The sequence below is a fragment of the Amia ocellicauda genome, chromosome 6 (genome assembly GCF_036373705.1).
Source record: "Amia ocellicauda isolate fAmiCal2 chromosome 6, fAmiCal2.hap1, whole genome shotgun sequence".
In the NCBI taxonomy this organism is placed as follows: Eukaryota; Metazoa; Chordata; class Actinopteri; order Amiiformes; family Amiidae; genus Amia; species Amia ocellicauda.
This window is the reverse complement of record NC_089855.1, coordinates 32,747,326-32,760,197: the sequence shown is the minus strand read 5'-3', so window position 1 is coordinate 32,760,197 and position 12,872 is coordinate 32,747,326. Positions and strand designations below refer to the sequence as shown.

Sequence of the window (12,872 nt, the reverse complement as noted above, 5' to 3'; positions counted from 1 at the left end):
GCTTTTTCTTATATATATATTATTATTATTGCTTCCTTTATTAAAGATGCCAGGACCACAAAACCTACTGCTTGACCTGGTGCTTCACCTGATGGGAAACATTTTTGCAGAGATCTACTGAGGCCTGTGTTACGGATGCCATTGCTGCAGTGTTAGCAAAACAGCAGAGCTCACTCGAGCTGGTGATTCCTAATGCTGTGAAGAAATCGAGAAACAAAATAGTTTCCTGCAAGAAACCAAAGCCATAGTGCAGTCGCTAAAAGTTTATGTTGATTCTAACACGGCAGTAATCCAGTAATCTAAAGTGGATTCCCTGCAGACAGAAACAAATATGGCGTCAAACAGTGCAATCCAGAAATAGAAACTTAAGATTGCTGATCTAGAAAATCGTTCAAGGCACAACAACACCAGACTGATTGGGCCCAAAGATGGTGAGGAGGGGAATATCCCAATAGTCTTTTTACAGAAAATGTTCCCACAGTGGATACCTTGCAGTGCTGGTAATACAATAGTCATAGAGACAGCACAAATGTATATGTTAAAAATAGGCTACTTTCTTCTCCAACTGCTAGACCACCAGTTTATGCAATATACTGAATAGGCTATACTGTTTAGGCTATACTGAATATATTATAGCCGATAATCTGATCTTTGTAATAAAAAATATAATTGTGAAAGATTTATAATCGTGTTGATTACACGTAATTTTCTACACATCATATATTAATATATTATTATCATTTTTTATTTTATTAGCTCTCATTTGCCTGTCCTGATTGGCTCAGCAAGTTTCTAACTTTCCGTTGGAATTCAATCTTGTTCACGTTACAAACCCAGTTCTTTGGATCAATGGCTTGATCAGTCACCTGTTTGATCATGTATGTTAATTATTTTGTATTAGGTGTAAGGCTGCTGACAGGTTGGCTGGTGTTCTTAATAAGCATTTATAAACTGCTGTTGGCACTACAATTCAGTATCTATACAGGACTGAAAGTGCCCCTCACCCTTCAGCCAGCACTGCGCCCAGTGGCACACAGAATAAAGACACTGCCAGGTTGCTAAATGCTAAACACAAACAGACTTGTGGCAAATGTACTGCAGTTTTGAAAAAAACATTTTCTGCATTGATGTACACAGTGGTAATAGACAGACATTTTAAGATATTTTATAATATTATATATTATATGCATAAGATGTTATATTTTAGTTTTATGCTATTTAACTGGATTTTTCTGTTTTAGAATTGTATGTCTTCTTCAATATGTGCATACCAATTTATATACCAGTTTAAACAGTTTATTTTATTATATGTTTTTTCATGTTTATGTACATGTGCTCGTTTTGAAAAAAATAAGAACAATATTTTAATTTTCAATGTACATGCAGTGTTTGTGACATGAAAATATTGTGTGATGTTCGTATGTAAAACTATTACTTTTTATCCAATTCTTTGTTTTTAATTTTTGTCATAAACATGCTTTTTAATGGAGCTGCACATTATGCGGGTGCGGTGTTGTATGTAGTATGAAATGTTGGTGGTTCTAGTGTTAATCGTTCCTGATTTACTCTGCAAAATGTGTGAGCGTTTCCCAAAGGGGACATTTTCATCAACCTACGAGGCCGACACATTTCTGACAAAGATGGCTGTGCCGACCTACAGTTCTCATCCACGCAGCTCGGCTGAAGACGCCAACTTACTCTTACCTGAGGTTTGCAGACTGGGGCGGATGGAGTCTCCATGAAACAAACTGGCATGAAGATAGCTTTTGTTTCAGAATATGCACACAACACTCCAAAGCAATTATTTGCTTGCACTATCTGGCAGTTCCTTAGTAATCGGCATTGACATGAATGCAGTGTTTGATATTTCATTGAACAGATCAGGCTCTAACTCAATTGGTATTCAAATAAATGCATCCAACGCTGGGGACTACCAAATCTCACTGTTGGAGACTACACTTGTTTCTCAGCTAGACATAAGACTATTTTTGTCTCTCCCGAATTAATTTCAAATGCAAAAGAGTAAAGATACTTCCTGTAACCATTTCAGACCACAATGGTACACAGTGAATTCCAGAGTTACCCTACAGTAAGGAGAGTTACCACCTTGCTTCAAAACTGATTGAAAAATCATGAATTTAAAACTAAATTAACTGAATTAATAGAAATCAATAAAGATTAATTCAGTGACCCTACAATGGTATGGGAAGATATCAATGGTTTTGTACCAGAAAACAGATTTTTACTTCTCACTTAAACAAAACACGGCGCCAGAAAATCAACAGTTTGGAAAAACAGTGCCAAATGCTAGAACATCTCTTAAAAAATACATGCACAAGTGGTGGAATACAACCAATGCACAGCTATGGCTGGATTTAATGATCTTTTGTGACATAGGATTAATTATGCATGGTGTTCTTCAGAAATACTCTTTCCATGACAGTGGAACAAAGCTGACTTGTCCATTCAAGTTATATGATCCCCTACAAAAGGCTTGGTATCAGATCCTACAGAGATTAGCACTACCTTTTGTCTTTACTACTTTGATCTATATAAATCTTCATCAGATACTGTGGCTTGTTCAAGTAACAGATCTTGGCAGCCCCATTTCACAATCAGAATTAATAGTTGCATTTCAATGTGTGAACACGGCAAAGCTCTGTGTATAGATGGTATTTCTTCAGAATTGTTGCAAGCTCTTTGAGATTTGTTAGGACCGGTCTTACCACAGAGTCAATTATTGAAAAGGGAACTTTTCATCATGATCTTAATATTTCTTTGACTTCCCTAATTTAAAAAAAAGTAAAGACCTAACTGAGTGTTAGTTTTTAAATCTTTGGCATTCATAGAGGCACTAGACAAGGGTGTCCACTCTCTACTCACCAGTTAAAACATGCCATATCCTCATATACTGATGACATCCTGTTCAACATCACTAACATACAGTCTCGATCAACAATCCTGTCACCTTTTAGTGAATTCAATACCTGGTCTGGTTACAAAATCAATAGGCCTAATTACCTCTCAATGCGGCTGCTAACACTTCAATTACTGTCAATCATTTTAGTTAAAAACCAATTTACTTATTTGAGTATCGATATCTAGTCTTCCCTGCAATCAAATGCAAAAAATAACTACTATAAAAAGTGTAAGATGATATGCATGGTCACCATTGCCCTCTTTACACATTTGATTCTCCATTATCAAAATGAAAAATGAATTTCCTATATTGCATCAACTTTGAATGTTCTATGATACCATTAACACCCTCTTCTAAGTATTGGACTAAACTTGACTCCCTTATTACGAAATATTTGTGGGTGGTAAATGACACCACATTAAATACACTACACCACAGGAAACCAAATTGGCAAGGGGCTTAGCAGTTCCATCAATGAACCAAGAAAATGGGTGCATCACAAGAGACATACAAAGAAAAAGGACATGACTTTCAGAAAGATAAATACATTTTTAATCAGAAGCTAACTTAAAGACACAAGTTGGTGGCAGAATCTCAGTGTGGATTGGCTATTTGATGTTTGCCGTAGTTTGTATGTGTATATAATTAAAGAAAGAATTATATTCTGTATTTAAATTAAAAATGATTTTCTGAAACCAAATAAGCTTTACCTGATCCTTTTAATATGCAAATATTTCAGGCGCCGCTGAAAACATAATAAAGCTTAAATCTGAGATGTAGTTATTTGAAGCAAACCTCGGCTATTACATTTTGAATGCTGTAATGATCTTTCATTGTCAAGTAATTTTTCTGACAATCTGCAGCGAAGCCTTGGCATACTGATGTGCTTGATGTGAGACATCACACATTGTAAAGGCTTGTCATGACACTTTGCATAACCTAAAGAAGGTTGTAACACATAAATGCCAAAAAGTGTATGGGCAATTTAATTACTTGTATTCCGCAAAGTATATAACATTAATACAAATGTATTCAAAGATCTAACAAAAAACAACCTTGTGATTGTTCCCATTTTAAAATGATGTCAGTGCTGTTATGAATATATCAAACAGATACACTACCCTTCAACAGTAATGTAAAGCTTTTTTATTTTTCCTATTGGATACCTTTGCCATTAATGGCACTTGCTGCAGTCTACCTCACATTCAGCTTCTGAAAAAAATAAATCAGATTCACATCACACAACCATATTTAAAACATATTCTGCAAATACTTTTTCCCCTCTTTGTCCTATTTAAGATAATGGGGAATTCATTGAACCCCCCCCCCCAACTTTTATTAAATATTCTGATAATCAATATTGTATTGATTATTTCTCAGCAGACACCTTCACCCAGCATCACATTACCTCCCTATCACTTTTAACAGTTCTCTACCCTAGTTAACTGATCCTCCACCAAGCATGTGTTGCGAACACAAATAAGATCCCACGCAGACAGCTTAGGAGAATGGAAATTGTTGGAGCACTGCAATAGAGGTGACGCATCTGCATCTCCTTACTGTAGCTCATGCCATGAAAAGAACAAACGTAAGTGAAACAATCAGTGCTATGACTCATAGGTGTTTTTACACTTCTTGGTGCCTTTCATAAGCAAACCCCAGAGAACTGAACAGATCCCAGAAGGGCTCAGGAAGAACTTAAAACGAATGACCTCAGTCAAATCTTCAAGACAGCATAGTGTCTGTGTAGAGCAAAGCCTGCCTAAAGCTCCCACAGCCCCTTTCCCCAAAGAACTTCAAATGCATTCACTTATGAATCAGTTATCTTAGAAGTGTTCATAGTCAGAATTGTGCACTTACGAATACAGAACATATTCAGACATGCATTTATCAGGCAATATTGATTTGCATCACATTAACATACATGTGAACACCTTTAGAACTTGAACTCTCAAGGAGGATTTACAAAATCCACTCTTTCTTCAATAATATAATCAAACATAGCTATAACAGTAAGAACAGTAGTATCTCCAGATAAGATGGATAAGTGACCTGTGGACCACTGTGCCGGATTTAAGACAGAATCTTAAATCAGATGACACCTGATGAGTGGTGATTATTCATAAGCAGGGACCTGGAAAACTGATGATTTCACGGATTGCATAGACCATTATTTCAAATTACAAATGCTACAGTTTGGGACACTAGATCAGTGTCAACAAAGATTCTCTATCTTTAGATCTTTAGAGGATCTTTGGTGTCAGTGTTGTGAATTTTGTTACTACAGCAATAGGTTAAACAACCCTGGAAATGGGGTTGAGATACCATGTCAGTCACAAGCAGCAGTTGTTACTACCTGGCTCATATATTTGTGTGAAGCTGTTCGATTTTTTGATCCACAACAACTCTCTGACTTTTCTTGTTTGGTTTTGAATGCAATATCAATGGTGGCAGCATCTCTTGTGTTTAAGCTTGCAGGATTAATAGATTTAAGAAATAATAATCAAAGTTTAACATTTGTTTTTACCTTATTTTACTTCTGCATCCACAGTGTTGTCTTTTAAATTATATTTTTCTCCCCAGCAATTGTTCAACACTGTGACCATTTGTGAAATTCATTGAAAAATGATGTGCATTTTCCAAGACCCTATTGATAAGGCATTGATAAACCCTCACAGCACAGAACCACAGAGCACTCACAGTTCTATTGCCTTGTTCCACATGATGACGTATCCGGACAGGATGAACGACTCCACGTTGACAATGTGTGTGTTCCCTCGCTCTGTGCCCACATACAGCCATTTGCTCTGGAAAGGGAGGTGGCAGAAGGTAATTCTGTTGAAAAAGAGAACCATGTTACCTATGAATAATACACATGCAGTCATACTTTCAATCAAGTTTCTGCTGCATTGTTCTTTATGAAATGACAAATGTTTATGACTTTTTTTTAATCAGCCATAATCTGACTCTAACCTTTATAAATGGTGAACACCATGAGTGGGAGAAACAGCTTTTTTTATTAATGTGTTATACCTATGATATTCACACAGAATGCATCATAACTTCATCATTTATAAATGTGAACGCCGAAATAAACAATTCTCGACAAACTAACTCTGGAAGTACAAGTAAACAGCAGACTGCTTCCATCTCAAGGAAACATGTCTAAACCAATTTAGAGCAGTTTCTCTTTTACGTTTTATTCCCCTGATTGATTAATTTGGTGTTGGAAAAAAATTAGCAGGGATATAATCTCCTAAATCTCATGCTAGGCTACATGAGCAACTGCTTAATAACCAGTTAGATATAAATAAGCCATTGCCATTAAGTATAAAAAATATTCTTGGGTCACAGCTCATGAACATGCTGATCTCAAATTCATCTAGATAGAACACTGTGCTTTTTTTCTTTGAGTTGAAATTAGTTAATTTTAAAAGGAGTTGGCAAAAATGAACACATTTTATCAGTAAATTTATGTTTTTGTATGTGTGGGAAATGTTAATGACAGAATTTGAGGTATGCTTTTAAATTTGCTCTGTAGCATGATTTTTTGTTGAATTCCTTAATTAAGCAAAACATATTGGAAGAGAGCAGCTTTTTATCATTTCCATGCATTTCAATTTTTGAAGGCAACTCACAGAGGATTTAATAAATGGCTTTCATTTGAGTGCTTGGATTTTATTACTTCAGCATATGTAAATCTTGCTAAAGCTTAGTACTCAACACAATTATTTCAATCAAATATACTAAACTAGCTCTTACCAATGATGAATGAGCAACCTTCCTTTAAATTGAACAGGAAAACAACACCTCTACATACAAATACAGGTGCATACAGTCTATTCCAAAACACACAACACTCACACTGTAAGATGTGATCTAAACAGTTCAAGAGTAATTTATTACAGTCATCAATTGCTTCTTACTGTTTTCACCCAAGGTTTAAGAGCTTGCTGACAGTCCCAATTCAGTTAGTAACAAGGTATTTTTTCCCATTTTCCCCCACATCTGTTCAATAACAGGAAACTTAAAGCAATCTCCAAAAAAACAACAACTGAGTTCTTTAAAAAAAATTGGAAAAAAAACAACTATTGTAAAAGTCTGATTAAACACACGCACAATAGAAAATGTCAAGATATCAAAATCTATGCTCTCTAATTTATTTCTATTTGTGTGACTATTTACAGTGCCTTGCAAAAGTATTCACCCCCCTTGGCACTGTTCCTATTTTGTTGCCCTACAACCTTGCATTAAAATAGATTTTTTGGGGGGTTTGTATCATTTGATTTACACAACATGCCTACCACTTTGAAGATGCAAAATATTTTTTATTGTGAAACAAACAAGAAATGAGACAAAGAAACAGAAAAGTTGAGCGTGTATAACTATTCACCCCCCCAAAGTCAATCATTTATAGATCCACCTTTTGCAGCAATTACAGCTGCAAGTCTCTTGGGGTAGGTCTCTATAAGCTTGGCACATCTAGCCACTGGGATTTTTGCCCATTCTTCGAGGCAAAACTGCTCCAGCTCCTTCAAGTTGGATGGGTTCCGCTGGTGTACAGCAATTTTTAAGTCATACCACAGATTCTCAATTGGATTGAGGTCTAGGCTTTGACTAGGCCATTCCAAGACATTTAAATGTTTCCCCTTAACCTTAGACATTGAAGCAATCAGTTTACCCTTTTGGTTGATCTTCTCTTTGTTTCAACTACTGTTGCTGCCAATGTGTTTGTACTTGTGGTCTCACTATGGGAAAAAAATATTTTGCTCATAGTCTAGTCTTGATCACGATAATTGTGTCTCCTTCCATAAAGCCATAGGAGCTTACTTACCCATCCTCTCTTCCACTTTTCCCCTGCCCGATAAAAATAACCAAAAGTAGACTGGCTACTCAATCCTCTGTCCCGTTCCAAAGATTCACACAACCCTTCTGTCAGCATAGATTTGTAGAATTGTCTACAGCCTTTTGATTGAGATGGGAGTTCATACTCAGTTTGGCACTGGGGCTCTAAGGCGGGGGTTTGGGAAACAGATCGAGTCTAATCGAGTCTACCTAAACATATAAACAGGCCCCTTTCTAAACACAGAACTTATAAAAGACACACACACATAACAAACTTCTCACAATCCAAATGGATCACTTCCTGTTTAAAGAGGAAGGTGCATCTCCCAATAATTCACCTCCCCCGGGGTTCCTTGAGGGGCAGCGCCTCTCACCACACACAGCATCACAGGGTTTAGCAAGTTTTCTCTTGAGATGGAAACTGAACCTTTATGTTTGCCAGCAATGTATATATCCCCTTTCTTAGTGGTAGCTCAGTAAGACTCAAATGAGTTCTCTTTTTAACTGTACCTTCTTTGTTGTATTTGCAGAAAATAAAGCACATAGACCGTTGGTTTGGCCCATGTAGGTGCAGTATCTACTGGAAGAGAAGGTTTGATGAAGGCTTTTCACTTTTGTACGAATACAACTTTGGTATGCCGGGCACAAGCTAGCAGCAAGTTATTGATATTTAACGCATTTCAAAGGTAGCACTTTCACTTGGTAAAGGAAAAGTGTCTCTGGAGAGCAGTATGTCTGGCTCCTCAGTAGGCTATAATGGGAGTGTTGCCTCAAATGACCCAATTTTTTGTATTTATTTTTTGGTATCAGTTTGAGCTTGGGTAACCCAGTCAGGTAGAATATCAGTGAACAAAAAATTGAGAGCAGAGATTACAAGGGATCAATCTGCTGCATAGAAACCATAAAACAAAACAAAACAAAATACAGTGCCTTGCGAAAGTATTCTCCCCCCTTGGTATTTGTCCTATTTTGTTGCATTACAACCTGGACTTTAAAAGGATTTTTATTTGGATTTCATGTAATGGACATACACAAAATAGTCCTAATTGTTGAAGTGAAATTAAAAAAATAACCTGTTTTAAAAAATTCTAAAAAATTTAAAAAAGTGGTGCATGCATATGTATTTACCCCCTTTGCTATGAAGCCCCCAAATAAGATCTGGTGTAACCAATTACCTTCAGATGTCACATAATTAGTTAAATAAAGTCCACCTGTGTGCAATCTAAGTGTCACATGATCTGTTGCATGATCTCAGTATATAATACAACTGTACTGGAAGGCCCCAGTGTCTGCAACATCGCTGAGCAAGGGGCAACACCAAAGCAAGTGGCACCATGAAGACCAAGGAGCTCTCCAAACCGGTCAGTGACAAAATTGTCCAGAAGTACAGATCAGGGATAGGTTATAAAAAAATATTCTAAACTTTGAACATCCCACGGAGCACCATTAAATCCATTATTAAAAAATGGAAAGAATATGGCACCACAAAAACCAACCCACCAAAACTCACACACCAGGCAAGGAGGGCATTAATCAGAGAGGCAACAAAGAGACCAAATATAACCATGAAGGAGCTGCAAAGCTCCACAGTGGAGACTGGAGTATCTGTCCATATACTCGACAGAGCTGGGCTTTATGGAAGAGTGGCCAGAAAAATGGCATTGCTTAAAGAAAAAAATAAGCAAACACGTCTGCTGTTGATCAAAGACTCCCCAAACATATGAAAGAAGGTACTCTGTTCAGATGAGACTAAAATTGAGCTTTTTGGCCATCAAGGAAAATGCTATGTCTGGCGCAAACCCAACACCCCGAGAACACCATCCCCACAGTGAAGCCTGGTGGTGGAGCATCATGCTGTGGGCCTGTTTTTAATTGGCAGGGACTGGGAAACTGGTCTGAATTGAATCAATGATGGATGGCCCTAAATACAGGGAAATTCTTGAGGAAAACCTGTTTCAGTCTTCCAGAGATTTGAGACTGGGATGGAGGTTTACCTTCCAGCAGGACAATGACCCTAAGCATACTGCTAAAGCAACGCTCGAGTGGTTTAATCTTTTCCTAACTAGAACCATACTTGATGTCCAGTTCAACATTTCAAATCTATCCATATTGAGGGGAAAAAGTAAAGAGATGACTTTAAAATGACAGAATGGGAAGATCAGCCTGAAAAGCTAATGTCGCATGTCAAAAGCCAGCACATAAATCTGAAGCAACAGCCATGTTGGCTTTGGACTTTTCTCATAATTTAGTAAGTTTTAACAGCAATTTATATGATAGAGTATAAACATGATAGCAACCCATAATTTTAGGTAACACAATGTTACTCCATTACTCCATGGTGGCGTAATGTTCAGGACATTCAAGATTGAATGTATTCAGGCGGAAATGTACAAGCTTTCTTCGGTCCTCAGTGTGATGCTTGTCCTTAAAACACAGAGTCCATAGGGAATTGGAAACAATCTTTTAGGAGGCCGTACAAACAATACAAAACCATTACTACACTGGAACAACCTGGAGTTACTGAGACATGAATGGAGCAGTTTTTTTGAGTCAATTGCCATTGCTGTGCTGCCTCTCTCTGCAATTATGTTTGAAATCTAGGCCTGCAGCACAAATACAGGACCCAGACAAAGAAAGCTTGTTTCATTGCATGGTATCAGCAGCAGGAGGCGAATTGAAAGCAATTAAGATGACAACAATTTGCCATAAGCACACACTTTATTAACTGAAGCAATGTGGTTTTTGTGGTTGTTTTCACTTTCTTGTTCAGATACACGGAACAGAATCCATACATATATGTATATATACACAGTCTGAGTCTGGGACCTGGAATACATGACTTTAGGCAGTTCCGTATTTTGTAATACTTTTACAGCCTTTGAGAGGCTTTGACGAATCCAAAATGATTTGGACTCTTAAACATTTAAAGAACATGGGAATGTAAAGCATTTTTAAATCCAGTTTACCTTATCTGATCTTTTAATATTCATTGTAAAATCTGAGATTCTGACAACTGAAAAAAAATCTATAAACAATTTTATTTTCTCATTTAATGGACCATATAAAACATTATTCTTTAACCAAAATAATTGAGAGGAATATCACATGAATTTGTTTAATTTCTTGAAACTTTAAATGCAGGTGTTTTATACAAAATCTTTTGGCATTACTAAACACAGCAGAATATGAAAACAATAGTTTTATCTGTATTGTTTTTTTCTAATGGAGTTTATATAGACAGACTGATAAAAATAAATGTACTAAAGTAAACTGGATTTAATCAAGAATATATTTTAAGTTAAATTTTATTTTATTTCCCTGTGTGTGTGCGTCTGTGTGCGTGTGTGTGTGTGTGTGGGTGGGTGGAGGTGGGGTGTGGTCCCAAGAGAAAGAAGAAAATGGGTTAGGCTGAAAAATGTATGAATCTTGACAGGAAAAATCACATATGCCTGGAGTTGTTTTAGCTGCATGTCAATTACAATATTGACATACATGGCACCGAAGGGCTCTGCTCCTAGTAATTTACATAACCTGCTATCAGATTATTCCCCTGGTCACACTTTATGCTCAACTGATGCTGGCATATTGTGTGTTTCCAAGACCATACTGAGAGCAGTTCACTTTATTCTTTTCATGGAATTTCCTGCCTCAATCTATTCAGGATCTGGAATCCATGATGGATTTTTGAACTCAGAGACATTTCTTACAGAAAGTCATTATTTAAGTGTGGCTTTTAATGAAACGTGACATTTTTTTTCTTTCTATGTACTGGGATGATAGTAGTTCTGTATCAATTAAGCCTTAGAACAAATATATAAGAAACAATTCCTGATGTGTTGGTTTTGAACACAGGCACTTTGTTGAAATATTAAAAGAAACACAAAAACTGTACAGATATATTTAAAAGTCCCATATTCAGGAGCACATGCATGCATCATTTGTACATGAATGCATGCTCATAGAGCAATTTCAACTTGCATGTAAATAGCCCCACTGAGTGCAAATGTGCAATTGCATCTGTGAGGTTGTAACACATCAGATATTATTTTATTTGGTGGTCACTCTAAAGTGACTTACATTCATCAAAGGAACTGTAAAGAGCTACATTGCACTGGGGTTAAGGTGACATATTGTAGAGTTGTGTAACAAAACATATGCAATATAATACCAAATATCTGACAAGCTTGTATAGTAGAGGAAGATATACAAAAATAGCCAGTGAGGTGCAAAAACATATAATATGCTGTGGTGCAGTGCTAGGTGTGGCACAAAATGGCCACCATGAATTGCATTTGAGATATCTCAAATTAACTATATTTTAAGATATCTCGAATTGAATTTGAGATATCTTGAATTGACTTCCTGTGAAAATGCTGTATGTTTTGTATGACAATGCAAAGAAAGATAATATTATTATTTTTATTATTATTATAATAATTTCTTATCAGACACCCTTGTCCAGGGCGACTTACAAAATATAAAAGTAGAAAAGGAACTTTGGCTTAAGGATTTGGACTTGTGATTTGGATGAGTTTGTCTGTCTAGGCTATGTTTTTTTCTGTCTACTTCTGATTCATATTCTCTGTACATAACAAACACACTCCTCTTTCAGTGTATCCATGCTTGTTTGTGCGCCTGTTTCCTAGAACTTGGTCAACCCGCCAAACACACGGTTGACAGATATGCATATAGAACTAGAAATTAAACAAATGTGCTAGTAATCAGATTCATCACTGAGATTAATGTGAAGTAGCTCGGTACTTCAGAGAGATAAATCGTAGAGTTTTCAGGTGTAGTCTAGGTGAGTTTGCAAAGTCAAAGGACCTGAAAGCTTAGCTTGGCTGGGGACCTTTATAAATCATCAAGCCAACAAACCTACCTTCCTGTGCTTGCCAAGGGCAACACGAGGCATCCATCACACAAAAGCCAGCATGAGACGATACACATTAGAAAACTAATTTCAGGACATTTGCATAATTTTAATTATAATATTCTAATAATAAAACGCTGAAGTCCGGCCTTCAGAAAGTCATGGCTTGGTTGCCGCTGACAATTTGATGAGAGCTGTTAAGCAAAATCTGAGTTTGTAATCAGAAAGGGAGAAATT

The 12,872-nt window shown here is 36.7% G+C and overlaps 1 protein-coding gene across 1 annotated transcript in view; it reads right to left on the bottom strand.

Annotated features, from left to right (window-relative positions):
- stxbp5l (syntaxin binding protein 5L) overlaps positions 1 to 12,872 on the bottom strand; it is a 298,005-nt gene that overhangs the window by 143,407 nt on the left and 141,726 nt on the right. Inside the window, exon 5 of the mRNA XM_066706964.1 lies at positions 5,621 to 5,755. Coding sequence (XP_066563061.1) covers positions 5,621 to 5,755 — 135 coding nt within the window. The remainder of the gene's footprint in view (positions 1 to 5,620; positions 5,756 to 12,872) is intronic.